We start from the raw sequence: 18,880 nt of genomic DNA, 5'->3' as shown, positions 1-18,880 counted from the left end.
ACCGTTTTGACTGACATTCTGCTAGGGAGTCCATAGGAAGCAAAGTGCACAACTACATTGAATCATGTTGTACACTCTGTAGTTTCCTGATGTTCTGAACTCCCTGGCTCAATTTACATGATTGCCACACATGAAGGTTCATTCTTTTAGAACTTTGAACTCATTAGGCCGCAGATGAACACATTTCTCCATTAACCCTTTTCCTGCCAAGTTCATATTTCACCATTAGGTCAAGTTGGTTAAAACTAGTAAAGCAAAACATGGTGCATTTTAACAATACTTGAAGATTTGAAGGTCTCTGAAGACAGAGATACTGTAAACGTGATTTTTACAGACTAAAGCTGCTGTAACATACCAAGCCAAGTGGGTGAAAATATATATGGTTTTTGGCTCAATACAGCCATTTACTGACTTTGCAGATTGGGAAGTGATACTGTCTGGCAGGTAAAGGGTTAACTCCGTACATTTCTATTGGTGTTTACAAGATCAACAACACACTCAAATGATATTTCAAAATAGACATTTCCACATTTCAAATGTACAGAAAGTCAATAGACAAGTTCCATCTTTAATAAATGGGTAAGAATAGACTTTATTTATGCAAAGTATTTCTTACAAAAATTTCTCTGCTTCAGACTATTTACTCGAGAGATTCGCAGTTAACTGACCACCATGTTTACCTTTGTAAACTGGTATTATTCATTCAAAATCACCTGCAGCATTCAATGTATTCTGAATGTTTGAATTTCACTGTGATTGATGAGTCTCTGTATGTCCATATAACCTGTGTTTTTTCAATGTGTGTGTGTTTTTGTGTGTTGCCTCTGTGTATTCATTTTTATCAGCTAACTAGTCATTTTCAGATACAGATTCTTAAGAGTGCCCTTTGTGAATCAATTTCACTGTGATTCTTGAGTCAAAGCAGAATGTACTTTTTCACTTCAATGTCAATGTACATAAATACAAAAACTTGATGCTTCTGCAAACCCGAAGTACAACTGAATAAAAGCGAAAGTTGAAGGTTTGTAAGTTGTATTCTAAAATATTTCTCTCCATCAGCAGAGATTTTATTACAATAATACTGATAGAGCTTGATAATACCTTTTCAATTCAAATGTAAATTTAAGCTCAAAATCTATAAATTTACTTGAAAAAATAAAATTTCACATATACTGCTTGAGTAACAAATATAGCTTACTATTACAACAAATATTCACTACTTTATTGTGATTTTCTATTTGTATATCTCTTCTCCCATACAGAATATCTTTACTTGCTCATAAGGAAAACAAATCCCCTAAGTTAACAAAATATAGGCACAGTAGGTGGCCTTGAACATTTTATAATAAACACCAGAATACATGAATGTATTCCAAAATCTAGTATCCTGATAGTTGCTTTGGTATACTCAAGCAAACACAGGCAGAAAGAATATGAGAACACACATATGCGATATTTGCAATTCAAAATGGCCGCCATCCCTGTGATAATTTTATGGAGAAAAATAAAATTTTCAATTTTCAAAAAACTGAGACAGTGAAAATTGTTCTTACACCAAGAGCTTTAAAATGAACCCCTTAAAGTGGTAGAGAAGAAAAGAACTGTAAAAGCTTTCCTTCTGCTGAGTAGATTTTAGTGTGAGGATTTGACTTTGTACTCAGCTATACAGTCTCTAATGTCCACTGTTTGCCATGTTCTTCACACACAATAACATGATTCACACCACTATTTGCAGCAGCAAAGTGATAGTTCACTAAATACTTTCTAACACCGCTTTCACTTCAATAAAGTTTTGTAAATGAGTGAACAGAAAAGATCTTGCTATGTAGAGTCTTCTCTGTTGAATGTCATATCGCCATAAATTGATCAGGTGACCTGTCAGGCGAAAAAATAACAAAAACAAAGTTGATTGCAAGAGTCAGTACATTTAATCTGTTTGGAGACGTTTTATGAATATGCATGGATCATGATATTGTCTGGTTTAAACAATCAAACCCTGAAATTATGTAATATTTGCAGCAGCTTTCCTTGAAAGTCAAGTTAGTGCAAGGAATTTTTTATTGTCAAATCATGACCCATACCAATGACAAAAGTCCTCATTCTTAACATTAAATAGCTGAGAGATCTTGTCAAAATACAACAGCAAAACATGGCCTGGTAAGAGCTAGCAACACCAAGTTGTTAAGCAAGGCCTGGGGGTACCAGTACAAGCTGCCTGAAGATACATTTGATCTGAGGGTGTATATGAAATTATTACATGCCTTAATCTGAATGGCTTCTCAGTACATTGACCTTGAACTGAAGAAGAAAATCTGGTGCACTGTTTCTGTTATTCTTGTAAGGCCCTTCAAACATGATTAACTTTTCTAAAGAAACCAATATCTAGAAGTACCTTTTTTCCTGCCATAAGTTTGAGAAAATATGCCAGCACCACGTCTCATGTTCTGTTTCAAGTCACCTTACATGCATCAGTGAACATTTTGTTATCTTTATTTATCAATATAGGCTTTTAGATTTAGCTGAAATTGTGTAAAATTGTCAGCTTTTATCTTTTCTTAGAAAATGGTCTCAAAAATTGCTGATTGCTGCAGTCATCCATTTCTGTAACAGCCATGAAGTAAAATGTATTACTGGTACTCTTCTACGAATCTTGCCATTGTTTTTGTCAGTAAATTTTTCCTCTCTTATATTGCTTTGTGCGATGAAATTGAATTTGACAGTACCATAAATTTGCATATCCAAATAACCAAGAATACTGGTTGTCTATCAAATTGTAATGAAAATATTATTCAATTGCCTGAATGTGTTGGTCCTTGTAGCCTCATGACAGCCAGTCACTTCATCAACTATGGCGGCAACCACTTTACCAACACCAACTTCAAGCAGCTTTAAGCTGGTCACTACTAACAGATCATTAGACTGAATGTGGCCTTAGTGTCATTGAAACATTGATCAGCCATGCTCAAGCTCAATGCCTTTTCTCAATTGGAATTTGCATTCCACAGCTGTGGTGCAACATGAGCAAATGCTTAATCTCCAAATGAGTTGAGTTGAGTTGGCACTTCTCAGGAAATGATTTTGGTCAAAGCAAAGACTATGTGAGTAGTCTTTGCTTACACAGAGTGATAAGATAGTGGATGTAAGCTATTTTATTGCCACTTCAGTAGTGATGTACACCTTGCAGAAAACTGGCACAGTGTGGTAGTGATGTACGCCCTCACAGAGCACTGGCACAATTTGGTAGTGATGTACACCCTCACAGAGCACTGGCACAATTTGGTAGTGATGTACACCCTCACAGAACAGTGGCACAATTTGGTAGTGATGTACACCCTCACAGAACAGCGGCACAATTTGATAGTGATGTACACCCTCACAGAGCACTGGCACAATTTGGTAGTGATGTACGTCCTCACAGAGCACTGGCACAATCTGGTAGTGATGTACGCCCTCACAGAACAGTGGCACAATTTGATAGTGATGTGTGCCCTAACAAAGCACTGCTACTGTTTAGCAGTAATGTCTGCTATCACAGAGCTCTGTAACAGTTGACTGTCTTGAATGTGGTTTCTGTGCTTCAGTGCTACAACTCATTAATATACGCATTAATTCCATGACTGTTCACTGGCCATTCCAGGGTTCACAAACATTACTCTAAGCAATCACAAGCATTACCGTACTCCCAGCAATCAAGATAGTTTAATTTTGCCAAGTTATGCAATCTACACTTACAAGCACACTTGATGTCATTGGCTCACCTGATGCAGATTTAAGATAGGTCCCTGCATCACTTCCAATGAAGTAAGTTCCACTACTGAAACTAATTTGATCCACTGAATCCATGTTTAATAAGATGTCTTCTCTGAAAGGAAGAAACAAAGTCTCCTCTCCCTTGATATCTTCTGACTGAAAGATGGTGGAGCCCCCTCTAAGGGGGATAAATTTTCTTCCTAAGATCAAAGTATGAAGAAAAATGAATGGGCTGAAATTAAATTGAAGACCTAATAATAAATTCCATTATTATACACCTACTTCTGTAACCTATGAAGTTTTGTCATACAGTAAGTTTCAGTATCAGGAGATGTGGAGTCCAATAACTTTGATGCGGAGTACAATAACTTTAGGTGTTATTGGACGCTATTTGACCTTTGACGTCAACTCACCTTTACTTCAAAATGGGGAAAAAGAAGAGAATATTTTACATTTTTTTCCAAGAATATATACTTCTTAGCATTCAGTACTTCACAAATTAAATCCAAAACCAGTGAATTTGAGTGAAATTTTGCTGCTGACGTACAATTTCTACCACGTGCACTACGCAGCGCGGGTTGAAATTTCGTTCTAGGCGCTTAGCGGACGCACTCAACGCGTTCCCAGTCTGCTTGCGATCGCTCAGTACAGTGCGCGACGGGCATCCAAAAGACGCCTCAATTTCAACTTTTTCTTGTAAAGTTGGACTAAAAAGGTGTATAATAGTAAGGTTATTCCCAAAATACCGGGATTTATGTCCTCGTACATTGTACGCTTCAGTATTGTCCTCGACGCTATGCGTCTCGGACAATACCTCCGCTGCACGATGTACTCGGACATAAATCCCGGTATTTTGGGAATAACCTTATAATATTCAATCTGTGATTTAAAAACTATCTACTATTGATTGACCAATCAGAGTGCTCAATTCAGGGTGTTTTATTTACTCATAAAGCCTTGGTCACCAAATTCCAGAAACGAATGACAGCGCCATAGCAAAGTACTGTCCAATCAAAAGTGAACATGTCATATTCTGTAGACATCTGGTATGTTTTAGTATTCAAATTTGGTAACACAGCGGAAACCAGCTGCAACACAAAATCTGCTGTGCCCTAGGGCATTTATATAATGTGCCCTAGGGCATTTATAGGATGTTCCATTACATTGGAAGGCTATTTCACAAATAAAAGTTTTAATTCATATCCTAAACATGTTACATTGACAAAGGGGACGGTTGACGTAAACACATTGAAAACGAAAATATATCAGTTAGGGGCGATAGTTTTTAAGTCGGATAAAACCCTCGTACTAGGGCTCTCTGGTATATAAAGTCCAACCCTACGATAAAATGTCTCGGCCTGCGGCCTCGACATTTTATCGTTGGGTTGGACTTTATATACCAGAAGAGCCCTAGTACTCGGGCTTTATCCTATACATATATTTTATGCCTCTTTCCTTCTTATGTAATGCGGATATGAATTACATTGATGGTAAGTGATGCATATTATTTCATGTAGTACACATAACACATAACGTGATAACACATGCATTTGAACAACTATGGCTGTGCTATGTTTGTGCCATAGTTAGTTGTGAGGAACTGTGAGATTTTGGCAGCTTATGCAACCTGAAATCTACCAAAACTAAACCATTATTAAGGCAGCAGAATGTTTTTGGTTGTAATTTTGACTAACAGGATGACGATTTTCATCTGAAGATGCCAGAATGTGGGTAAAGCTACTCTAAATAAAACACATCTTCTAGTAGGAATTTCACAATACTCTTTGTATCAGCTTTACATTGTTGTTGTGTAGTAACTATAGATGGCATTTCAATGGTATTTTTTCTGTTTTCTTTTTCACCAAGATTAAATTCTTTTCTCAAAACCAAGAAGGATAGCATACAGAGAAGCATTCATTAGCATGAGGTCATCTTTTTGTTGATAATGAAATACACCTCCACATGGGTCTGGCTATCAAAGGAACATGATGAGACAGGTCTTCGTTGTTGACACTAATTGGCAAAAGATAGTTTGTACAATCCACAGAAATGCAGATACCCTACATACGTCATGTATCACACCAGCTGTAACTCTAACACTAAATGTTCAAATAATATGCAGCGCTGTCCGTCATTCACAGCATCAGTGTGTTATGGAGTTACTTTATGGATCCTTACTTCAAACAGTACATGTACACAGGAACATAACAACTTAACATCCTCATGGGAAAATCACAGCACAAAAATAAATAGCCAGGCTTTGGGCTTTGAAATGAAGCAGAAGAGACACACCTCTAAAATGCTGAAATGAGTTGCTGTTCCCTCTGAAATCAATATCAGGATCAGTATCTGTGCGTCTTCTCTTCATAGCATTGTTTGTGATGCCATCACAACAGCCAGATTGGGGACATGTAACTTTCATTTCCATTTTGGATCCAGACACTGTTACAGCCAGACACAGCTCCTTGTCACATCTGAAGCTTGCACAACAAGTATATGTTGAGTCTAACAGTACACCTCCACTCAGATATATACAAACAAGTCACATGGTATCTGCTGAGAATAGATTTTGATGACACCACATGAATAAACATGACCTCTAAGAGGCAATAAAACATTCACCCATAACAATTGGCTCATTAAAACACAGGTAGTAGGTTAGAATCTACGCAGTTGTGGAAATAAACCATGCAACAACATGGTCTGGGTACTGAAAGGGCAAAATGAAAAAACACTGATATGGATGGTACAATATGTGAGTGAAACATTTGTGATATGTAGCAGGTATGCACATCACATGTTTACAAGCTGATTGTATTCATGTGATATGTCACTGGTAAAATTCCCTCCAACTCCAACTTCCAGCAAAATGTTTGACAAATACTCATTACTGCAGGTGCTTAAATGCTCTCATGTACACAACATGGAAACATCTTCTCACCTTGTTGAGGTCACAGCAGCCATGAAGTGTTATATTACCCTGGTACATGAAATTTGCTTTGCTATGATTGATTTATCAGTGGCATATGATACAAATCTCTGTGGGAGATAACAGACAGCCAGTACTGTACAGCTACTGGTAGATCATTTACACATTAATATCAAATGTCATTCTGGTGCCACTGTCCAATGTCTCTCAACTGAATACGGTACTGTATATATATCTGCTCTAAATGACAGTGTATTGGGGTCAAATATGTTATTCAGAACTAAAACACCAACACAACAAACACAGTACGTCTGAAAGGACAGACTGATAAGTAACCCATTCTCACATCAATTTCTGTCTGAGCAGATTATCCAAATTCAATACATCAATTATTCTATTATCGTGTTCAAAAAGGATCCAAGGATACACTTCAGAAATGTCTGAGGATAAATACTGGCACAAAAAATTACATGGTAATAATCCTTAGTGTTCCTGAAATGTTTAATTTAGACCTTGTCGCCGGCCAGATCTGAGCTGGTTAAGGATTATAGTAACTCTATTCTAAACATGCTGTCTGAAAAGACCAAGCCACTTTCAGAGATTGTTCTGAATGCCCTCAGTGGCAGGTATTGATAATGTATATCACTCAACTAGCTTTCTTTATGGTGGCTACACAGACTAATGCATCTCGGGCCAACAATTAGTCCGATGAAGAGGTCAAATTACTGATTTCAGTATGCAGATGAACCAAACATGCAGGGACGGCCATGTTTACCGTGTAAAAAATGATAATTGAAATTTAGGCTATGCAAAAGAAGCTCAAACGGACAGCCCAGTAGTGCCAGAGGAAAATCAAGTTGATGAAACATGCAATACAAGGAAGTATAAAAATTACAAACTACCTCAAAACAGGGATAAAACTGCAGCAAGTGAAAATGAATACAGTAAAAAATTGGCCGACCAGTGGACAATACTTGTTAAAAGGCAGAGGATAAAAACTGCAATAGTTATAACAAATACAGTAGAATACTGGCCGACCAGAGGGAAATAAAACACTTGCAAATCGCAGAGACTAAAGACATGCAGACGTTTTGGGTGCAACCCTTCGTCAGTACTAAAACTTGCTAGAGAAACGTGGAAACACAAGAAAGAAAAACAGCTAATCAAACAAGAGAACAAACAAGCACGTTAAAATTTTCAAACTTGGCACTCTGGAACCAACCGGAATGAATGCATATTTTAACGCGTTTGATCATTCTCATGTTTGATTGGCTGTTTTTTGCTCACGTGTTTACACACGTGGGCATATGTCGCAGCGATGTCTGTCTGTCTGTCTGTCTGTCTGTCTGTCTGTCTGTCCGTCTGTGTGTCTGTGTGTCTGTCTGTTGGTCCATTTTCTCAAAAACGGCTTATCAGATCAGAATCAAATCTGGTACATATATTCAGTTAGCAAATGGCAAGAACTGATTAGTTTTTGGTGGGTCTGGCTTGCATACTTTTTGCTCATTTGCATAATTAATGATTTTAGAAAAAATGGATATATATTAAAAACAACTACACAAAATTTGATGAGATTTGCTACAAATGTTGATCACACCAAGATATATCAGCAGTGGGAACCATTAAGGGTGACATGAAAGATAAATGCTAATTTGCATATTTAATGAACTTTCCTAACTAGGGATATATGTCTGATTTGACTTGATCAAAATTAACCAAACTTGGTATGTATATTAAAGATACTATGATTTAACATTATTGAAAGTCTTTAAGCGTTTTAATTTCAGCCAATTCCTAATTTGCATATTTCATGAACTTTGTTAATTAGGAATATATATTTGAAATGACTGGACCAAAGTTGATGAAACTTGCTACATGTATTGAAGCCACTATGATACAACATTTTGAAAGTCATTAAACATTTTTACTTCAGCCAATTCCGAATTTGCATATTTAATGAACTTTCCCAATTAGGGATATAAATCTGAATTAACTTGATTGTAGTTGTTGAAACTTACTATATACATCAAAGATACTGTGATATAACATTATTGAAAGTCAAAAGACATTTTACTTCAGCCAAAACCTAATTTTAATATTAAATGAATTTTCATAATTAGGTATATTATCTTAATGGACTTGATCAAAATTGATGAAACTTACTATGTATATTAAAGACTCTATAATTCAATATTATTGAAAGTCATCAAGCATTTTCTCTTCAGCCAATTCCTAATTTGCATATTTAATGAACTTTCCTAATTAGAGATATATGTCTGAATTGACTTGACCAAAGTTGACAAAATTTGCTACACATATTGCAGATACCATGATACAACATTACTGACAATCACTAAGCATTTTTACTAAAGCCACTTCCTAATTTACATATTTAATTAACTTTGCTTATTAGGGATATATACCGGGATTTACTTGATCAAAGTTGGCAAAACATTGCTATGTACATTGATGATTATACCAGGTACTAGATCAAAACAATATCGAAAGTCATTTCACATTTTCATGTCAGCTTATTTATAATTTGCATATCTAATGAGCTTTCACAGCTCGGCATATATGGCTTGAAGGACTTGGCCAACGGTAATTACACTTGCTAGATAAAGTGGTGATACAATAAGAGCAGTAAAATTACTTTAATATTTTTATTTCAGCTAATTACATATTTGTATACTTCATGACCTTTTAGAATTAATCGGCGGTGATTATTGTTCATTATGTTGATCATAATAATTTGCAAACATGTGGCAAAGGTTCAAATTTACACATAACTTCAATATATAATGAACACGTGTGAGCATTTACAGTTCATATCTGGTTCTTTCTTGTGTTTCCACGTTTCTCTAGCGAGTTTTAGTACTGACGAAGGGTTGCACAAGAAACGTCTGTGTCTTTTTCGTCTCAGCAATTTGCAAGTGTTTTATTCCCCACTGGTCGGTCAGTATTTAGAGGTTATAAACGGCAAACGAGGGTATTTGGTTGCGGATATAAGACCTCTGGGGTGAAAATTAGCATATTTGGCGGGAAATAATCACCGAGTGAAGCGAGGTGATTATTTCACCCAAATATGCTAATTTTCACCCCAGAGGTCTTATATCCGCAACCAAATACCCGAGCACACCGTTTATAACCTCATTATAATATGCTAAAGTTAAAAACAAGTGGGCAATTTCGTTATTTAGGGCCGAAGTTGGAACGAGAGTTCAGGAGCGCCCAGCCTCATACAAACTCTAAAAAAGAACGTTTCAGAACGCGCGCGCGTGCACAGTTGAATTCATAAAATACGGTTACGCAACGCATCGATATCGCGATTAGACATCGAACTTGAATAATTTTACTTAAAAAAACGCTCAAAAAACTTTAAAAACTCATGTTGTTGTTACATAGCCTCCGCTCCTTACAGAAACTCTTCGTTTGTTTGTTCGTCAAGCTGCACTAGACTAAAATTTAACAATAAAAAATCAATCTGAAGCATAGACTTGTTCGACATTATTGCGCGTCGAGCTCTCAAGTTGGCGTTCGAAATTTGCGCGAGCTCAAAAATGTTACGCGGCGCGCAGGTCTTCTTGTTGAGAATATAAACCCTGGCTCCAGCCAATCAGATTGCCGGATTCCAGCTAAGCATATTATAATTTACTATATTTGTTTTAACTATTGCAGTTTTTATCCTGTGCCTTTTGACAAGTATCGGTATTGTATTTCCCGCTCGTCAGCCCATTTTTTACTGAATACAAGGAAGTTGTAGACACAAAGGACAAAGTGGATTCTTCAAGAAACTATCTCGAAACAAATTGCAAATTCATGCCACAATGACACTGTTCAAAACCACCACCATTTTGCAATTTACTATATGCATATTTTTAACAAGAGAGGGTGCATTAAGCCAGATAAAAAACCAAAACAAAGACTCTACTTAGTCTGTGTGGACACACACTATTTAAAGTATTATAAATCTTCCTTGTTTACAAATTACAAATATTGGCTCTAAAATGTTTACAGTTTTACGTAGTGTAAATATGATATATGCTTCTGGAACTATTATCACATGATTATACACATGGGCAAAAAAAATTATGCCCATATTATACCGGTAAGGAGAATGGCCAGACGACACAGATAAGTTTAACTACCTTTTACAAACAAGCAAATACCAATGCAAACAAACACATGCAAACAAACACTAGTGCATATAAACTTTCAACAGAAATTTTAACATCGCAAGAGAACATTAAAAGCACATGCAAACAGTAAATTTATGAAGGCATCAACAGTTTTATTTTATTTGCAAACTTCAGCCGCCAACTGCTGTCAAAGCCACATGCTTTAGTGTCTTCTTCACATAAATCTTGTTACCCCCCCCTTTATCAGAGGCAAACAATCTGTTACTGTCGTGAATTGTAACGCAACAATTACTCATTTGACCAAACATCTTTTAGGTGTGAAAAGTAGAATGACATGATAAATTTGATGCTACATTTGGCAGCAAATAATGGTATATCATACCCCAGCTGAATAGCTTTACACAGGATAAAGATCAAAAACAAAAAAGGTACTCCATATCATTTAAAAAAAATGTCTTTGAATTCATATCAGCTAGGGTATGTCATTCTAGTTAATAGTAGCTAGGGTAGGTCATTCTAGGTCACAGTAGCTAGGGTAGGTCATTCTAGTTCACAGAAGCTAGGGTAGGTCATTCTAGTTCACAGTAGCTAATGTGGGTCATTCTAGTTCACAGTAGCTAGTGTAGGTCATTCTACTAGTTCATAGTAGCTAGGGTACGTCATTGTAGTTCACAGTAGCTAGTGTAGGTCATTCTAGTTCACAGTAGCTAGGGTAGGTCATTGTAGTTCACAGTAGCTAGTGTAGGTCTAGCTAGGTTAGGTCATTCTAGTTCAAAGTCTCTATATCTGATCATTGTAGTTCACAGTTCCTTGGTTAGGTCATTCCATTTCAGAGTTTGCTAGGGAAGGTCATTCCGTTTCAGAGTTGCTAGGGAAGGTCATTCCGTTTCAGAGTTGCTACGGAAGGTCATTCTTGTTCACAGTTCCTAGGTCAGGTCATTCTAGTTCACAGTCACTAGGGTAGGTCATTCTAATTTGCAGTAGCTAGGTCAGGCCATTTTTTGCTCACGTGTTTACACACGTGAGCATATGTCGCAGCGATGTCTGTCTGTCTGTCTGTCTGTCTGTCTGTCTGTTGGTCCGATATCTCAAAAACGGCTGATCAGATCAGAATCAAATCTGGTACATATATTTAGTTAGCAAATGGCAAGAACTGATTAGTTTTTGGTGGGTGTGGCTTGAATACTTTTTGCTCATTTGCATAATTAATGATTTTAGAAAAAACGGATATACATTAAAAACGACTGAACACAATTTGATGAGATTTGCTACAAATGTTGATCTTACCAAGATATATCAGCAGTGGGAACCATTAAGGGGTGACATAAAAGATAAACCCTGATTTGCATATTTAATGAACTTTCCTAACTAGGGATATATGTCTGATTTGACTCTATCAAAATTGACCAAACTTTGTATATATATTAAAGATACTATGAGTTAACATTATTGAAAGTCATTCAGCGTTTTAACTGCTGCCAATTCCTAATTTGCATATTTATGAACTTTGCTAATTAGGGATATATATTTAAATTGACTGGACCAAAGTTGATGAAACTTGCTACATGTATTGACGCTACTATAATACAACATTTTTGAAAGTCATTAAACATTTTTACTTCAGCCAATTCCTAATTTGCATATTAAATGAATTATCATAATTAGGGATATTTATCTGAATTGACTTGCTCAAAATTGATGAAACTTGCTATGTACATTAAAGACACTATAATACAATTTTATTGAAAGTCATTAAGCATTTTCTCTTCAGCCAATTCCTAATTTGCATATTTAATGAACTTTCCTAATTAGAGATGTACATCTCAATCAACTTGACCAAAGTTGACAAAACTTGCTACATATATACCATGATACAACATTATTGAAAATCATTAAGCATTTTTACTTAAGCCAATTCTTAATTTATATATTTAATGAACTTTGCTTATTAGGGATATATACTGGGATTTACTTGATCAAAGTTGGCAAAACATGCTATGTACATTGATGATTATGCCAGGTTAAAACAATATCAAAAGTCATTTCACATTTTCATGTCAGCTAATTTATAATTAGCACAGCCATGGTTTGATAAATCATGTTTTTCACTTCGTAAAGATTTTAAGGATTGCTGTAAATTGCTAGGCCGCTATCCAAATGACCGTTTATTAGAGGGAGATGTTTCACACTGAAGAAAAATTATAAAAAATTGTTGAAATATAAAAAAGCTATTTTTAAACGTGATCAACTTGCCAAATTAGAAAATGCTCATTCTGAGAACAGTGATCAATATTGGAAATTGTGGAAGATATTTCAGGTACAAAAAGTGAGATGAAAATTGACTCCTCTATTTCTCCAAGCGAATGGTTTGCTCACTTTAAGCAATTGGGAGACTTTTCTATGGAAGAAAACGACAATTTTTCTAGCCATATCTGTAAAGACTTGCATAATATGGAGGCAGCTAATGAAGAAAATGAAAATGTTATTCTTAATTCTGTTATTAATGATTCAGAAATCTTGAAAGCCTTACGTAAACTAAAATCTGGGAAGTCTCCAGGTACAGATGGAATTTTAAATGAAATGTTAAAATATGGGGGTTCTTGTTTACTTACTCCACTTTGCATACTCTTTAATACCATTCTCAGATCAGGTAGATTTCCAAATGCTTGGAAAAGGGCAATTTTGGTCCCAATTTTCAAATCTGGAGATACAAGTGATCCATCTAACTATAGAGGGATATCTGTCAATAGTTGTTTAGCAAAACTTTTTACTTCAGTGTTGAATAATAGGCTTATCGATTACTTAAGCAAAAATAACTCTCTTTCACCTTTCCAGTCTGGTTTCAGATCAAAGAGGAGAACTGCTGACAATCTCTTTGTGTTACGTTCTGCTATCGAAAGGCAGGTATATTCTAAATCCTGTCATTCGAGCAGTAATCCCAGTCAGAGATATCTTTACTGTTGTTTTGTAGATTTTCAGAAGGCGTTTGATAGAGTTTGGCGTACAGGTTTACTTTGGAAATTGAAGAAATATGGAATTGATGGCAATTTTTATAACATTATCAAGTCAATGTATAGTAATGTTCAATATTGTGTGAAAAGCAATAATTGTCTTACTGGTGATTTTGAGTCCAAAATAGGTGTCAAGCAAGGTTGTAATTTAAGTCCAACTTTATTTAATGTTTTTGTAAATGATCTTCCTTGCATTTTTGGTGATGATGAGGACTGTCCTATTAATTTGAATTCACTCCATATAAATTGTCTGATGTATGCTGATGATCTCCTGTTGATGTCAGAAACTAGAGCTGGCTTGCAAAGATGTCTTGATAAGCTGCGTGATTTTTGCTGTAATTGGAAATTATCTATTAACATAAAGAAGACAAAAGTAATTGTATTAACAAAAGTAATCATCTTGTAAAAGGAGTTACCCTTACTTACAATGGAATAGCACTTGACTTAGTGAAAGAATACTGTTACCTTGGTTTTGTCATTACTCCAAATGGTAAATTCAAAGGTAATTTTCGTAATCTTAAATTGAAGGCAATGAAAGCACTTTTTAGCCTTCGTAAGGGTCTATTTCAGAATAGTTCACTCTCTGTAAAAGTTGCATTAGCACTTTTTGATACATTAATTGTACCTATTATGACTTATGGCTGTGAAATATGGGGGCATGAAATTAATGACAAAGTTAATTTTCTTGATGATGTCAGTATCTCTTTCTATAAATTCATTCTAGGAGTTTCTAAACATGCCTCAAATGCTGGTGTTATTGGAGAGCTTGGTAGATATCCAATTCGGTTTACAGTTATAAAACACATGCTCAAGTACTGGCATAGACTGGTTTTGACCGATGACATTTTACTTAAGTCTGCATACATATCATCGAGGTTTAATTCAAAATGGTCTGATTTTGTGTATAACATTTTGAATTCTTACAGTGAAAGTAATGTATGGACTTCCGTATGTAATATCAATTCCACAGTAAGTGTTGTTGTTGATAATTTATGTAAGAGTTATCATCAGACTTGGCTCAGAAATTTGCATAATGATTCACGAAACCCGGGTTCAGGAAAAATAAACTCAGAACATATAGAGAATTTAAAACTTCTTTTCACTTTGAAATTATTTATTGGATATAAGAAATTTACTTATAGGAAGTGGCTTACAAAACTTCGAATCTCTGATCACAACTTACAAATTGAATTAGGTCGGAGATCAAACCCAAAAGTCCCTGCAAATGAGAGATTTTGTAAGTATTGTAAATCTTCAGTAGAGGATGAATTCCATTATGTAATGATCTGTTCAAAATATAGCACTTACAGAGAGATGTTATTTTCCTCAATAACTATGTGCAGTCCTGGTTTCGTTGACTTTCAGAAAGAGAAGTTCATTTACATCTTTAGTCAGTCAGATAAATTACCCCTTGTTAAGTATATTTCAAGTACCTTACTTTCTCCCCCAGCAGCAGCTACAACCAGTGTTTGTTAATCCTTGTATTGTTGAACTGTAAATGTATTTTTGCCTTACCACACTTCTTAAGTGTGTTGTTGCGCAATAAACATTATTATAATTTGCATGTCTAATGAGCTTTCGCAGCTTGGCATATATGGCTTGAAGGACTTGGCCAATGGTAATTACACTTGCTATATAAAGTGGTGATACAATGACAGCAGTAAAAGAACTTTAATATTTTTATTTCAGCTAATTACATGTTTGTATACTTCATGACCTAATCGGCGGTGATTATTGTTCATTATGTTGATCATCATACTTTCAATGAAGTTGCAAACATGTGGCAAAGGTTAAAATTTACACATAACTGCAATATATAATGAAACACGTGAGCATTTTCAGTTCATATCTGGTAGTTCACAGTAGCTGGGCTAAGTCATTCTAGACTACCAGTAGTTTACAGTAGCTATGGGCCAAGCCATTCTAGTTCACAGTAGGAAGGGTAGGTCATTATAGTTCAGTCACTGGTGTTGGTCATTCTAGTTTACAGGAAACTAGAGTAGGTCATTTGAGTTCACAGCAGCTATATTTAGGCCATTGTTTCATTTACAAAATGCCACATAATAAAATTTTTTTTTTTAAAATATTTTAAAAATATTTTAAACTTTATCTTCTCAGTATTTGTTAAAGTTTGTATGTCTTGTCTCAATCTTTGAACTTTTTACGGTCTGTATTTTTTCAACAGCCTTCCATAATTGGCCTTGGCCGTGGAAGTCGTTATTAATAAAATAAAACATAAAATGTATTGGTTTAATACTGCAAAAAGGATTTTGTTGCTAAGCACTGTCAACTATAGCTGTGGTTCTGTAGCTGTAGTGTTTTACGACTTTTAACCTCTCCACCACATCACACCCATCATCTTGTGTCTTTTGAAATCGAATTTGAATCTTATTCTTGTAAGTCAATAGAAAGTACATGATTGTCAATAATATCACATAGTTGTCAAACTGACCAACACGTCAGACTCTACAGGAAAGAAAGAAAAGCACAGTACACCTACACAGGCTTTGTTGGCAAGCTGACAATTGAATATTTCAACATGATAGGGTGTAATCAAAATATTTAAGTAGACGCAATAAGCAAAAACACTGTAAAAGAAAGCTGTAAAAATTTTAGTGAAGTATAATTGTTGGCCTTATAAATGTTTGGCTTGATAATAGTGGGGGAAGGGGGGATTTGAAAATTTTAGTGTGGGGGAGGTTTGAGAAAAGTTGGGGATTTGAATTTTCATGAGATTTTTGAGGGGAGTATGAATTTTCAAGATAGTATTAAGGGGAAATCTAAACCGAGTCAAGATTTTAATCGCGATTCCAGCCCCACCCCACTCCGTGAGTGTTTACAAAAAGGGGCTTTGCTCCACTCGTACCGTACCGTACGCCCATGATCGAATCGTTGCGTCGCACTGTAAAGTAACTCGTTGTAAAACCAGGGCCACATTTTAAGCTCGTTACGAAACAAAATACCTTTTTATAATTTTACAAGTTCTATCAAGCATGGCAGAGCATTGACTCACTAACTCTAGGGAGGCCAGCAGGTCGCCCAGGACATGCTGAATTGACACTCAATCACCAGTGACTTAGTCATGTTCAAAATTGAAAAACATCAATAACGGGAAAGAAAATTGTGGAAAAAATACATGAAGCTAAAAATTAAAAATGCAGCTATTCTCTCATATGTTTTTTATTTCTTTATATGAACTACTTACTTTTTGAATAAACTGCAAATTGAGGTAGAAACGGTACTGGGAACGGCGATCTGAAACATGGCAGCACCTAATATTTACATCACTGATTTTGAACGCATTTTTGAAGGTGAGCCAATCAAAACATCCCTTACATCGAATACTCATTTGAAAGCCCAGATCTCGCTCTTTCTCGCGATATAAGGTTCTTCACCAACATAGGGCAGTGTATATGACCAAATCTGAGACAAAAAATTGAGAGCGATTTTTCCGAGACCTAACCCGACCAACTCTCAGTGAAACGTCCTCTAGTACGCAGTTTATCATTATTTCTTTTGAGTTTTTGCTAGAAAAAATGAGAAATTTTGAACAGCTCACGTATTTATTGACGGAGATATTGACCACGCTTCACAGTAAGTGAGGCTACCCACAATTCTCCATGATCCGTACACACGGAGATCACTCATTGAACTGGAGCAAATTTCTTCTGTACACAGAACAGCTCGGTCCATATATCAAAATTCTGGGACCATAGTTTTGATAATCATAATTCTCTAATTTCTCACGGTGAATAATCCCTCTTGCGCAGAGGAGATAGCAATTTTGTGATTTGTTGACATAGATTTTTGACAGCCGTACACAATATTTTCAAGGAAACTAAGGGAATAAGTTGCATCTGTGTTGGCAAAAGAAAGGGTATTGATTTTTTTAAATGTTTGTAACAAAGGAAATTTGCATGTCTGACAGGTGGTATGATGAGACCATCTTAGTTGCTGATAACTTTACCATGACAAGTATGCAATTTTTAGCACCTCCAAACATCGACTTCTCATTCAATTTACTCCTGAATTTTAAAGATGATCAATAATTTTGGAACATAGTTTTAACCAATAATCCTTAAATTAAATTCTAAGTTTCAAATTGTTCAGAAACTGATAAAATTGAAGAAGCCTTTACCAAATAATGTCAAAACTCCACATGGCCCAGTGGTGATGTTTTGAAAGCCTTTATTTGGATAAAATACTTTTTGTAGGTAGTTTTAATGCAGTAGAGCTATTCAAAAGTGTCATCAGCTCAAAAAGACCTTCAATTTGATAAATCACTTATGCCATTTGAGCTTAATATTTTCATTTTGTCATTTCTCGTTAAGTGTCGTTCATCCGTTGCCATGGATAAATCCAATATGGCCACCATCGTAATCGCGTAATTTTAGGATACATTTGTGTGTGCCATTGAAATCTATCTCCATGCCAAATTTGGTACAAAAAGATGTTTTATTAACAAAGTTACAGCAAATTTACTGTAAATTTCAGCTAAAACTCCTTCATTTTTGTCCCATTGTTCCCATTGTTATTATATGTATTGTCTTTCTACAGAAAGAGTAAAAGTGAATGTTTTAAAAAGCTATAAAATTGTAACCGTTCATCCAATTTCGAAAATTAAAAAAATGTTTAGCTTCTCTCATTGAAATCTAAAAAACTACATTAATTAAAATGCAGATTGAACATTTCAAAATTTCAGTTGGCCTCCCTACTAACTCTATGATAGCTTGAGTGTTTGCCAGTGGGTGGAGGGATGGTGTCAAAACAAATTGTGCAGTGTGAGATTCAAACCAAAACTTCACATTCAAGTAACGGTCACAACGTCACGTAAGCGTTTAAAATATACTTACCATGAGCAAAAAGTCAATTGCAATTGCTAGATTGATTTCGATTAGTGGAAGATGCCTGTAAGAGTTATAGACGGGAGACAATGCAGTAATTTGTTCTGCCAATTTGTTTGGGTACATCAAACCATCTGATACGGTCCATCTGATTGAAATTCCCACTTTACTCAAAGTTCAGAGGTCGAAAGTCAGGAAGCATGCGCA

General features: G+C 35.6%; 1 protein-coding gene across 5 annotated transcripts; it reads right to left on the bottom strand.

Annotated features, from left to right (window-relative positions):
* Positions 1–567: 567 nt before the first annotated feature.
* LOC139138123 (uncharacterized) lies at positions 568–18,857 on the bottom strand. 5 transcript variants are annotated; one of them, XM_070706350.1, is made up of 4 exons: positions 18,683–18,857; positions 6,043–6,306; positions 3,733–3,950; positions 568–1,875 (listed from the first exon to the last, which is right to left on the bottom strand). In XM_070706350.1, the coding sequence occupies exons 2-4, from the start codon at positions 6,176–6,178 to the stop codon at positions 1,867–1,869; spliced, it is 363 nt and encodes a 120-aa protein (XP_070562451.1). In that variant the 5' UTR covers positions 6,179–6,306; positions 18,683–18,857; the 3' UTR covers positions 568–1,866. The 5 variants fall into 5 exon arrangements, with proteins under 5 accessions (XP_070562451.1, XP_070562447.1, XP_070562448.1 ...); XM_070706346.1 differs by having other exon boundaries at positions 3,759–3,950; XM_070706347.1 differs by having other exon boundaries at positions 3,759–3,950; positions 6,043–6,303; positions 18,683–18,846.
* Positions 18,858–18,880: the final 23 nt, after the last annotated feature.

The sequence above is a fragment of the Ptychodera flava genome, chromosome 8, assembly GCF_041260155.1.
Source record: "Ptychodera flava strain L36383 chromosome 8, AS_Pfla_20210202, whole genome shotgun sequence".
Taxonomy (NCBI): Eukaryota; Metazoa; Hemichordata; class Enteropneusta; family Ptychoderidae; genus Ptychodera; species Ptychodera flava.
Note: the sequence above shows the minus strand (reverse complement) of the source record. Positions and strands in the feature narration are given on the sequence as shown.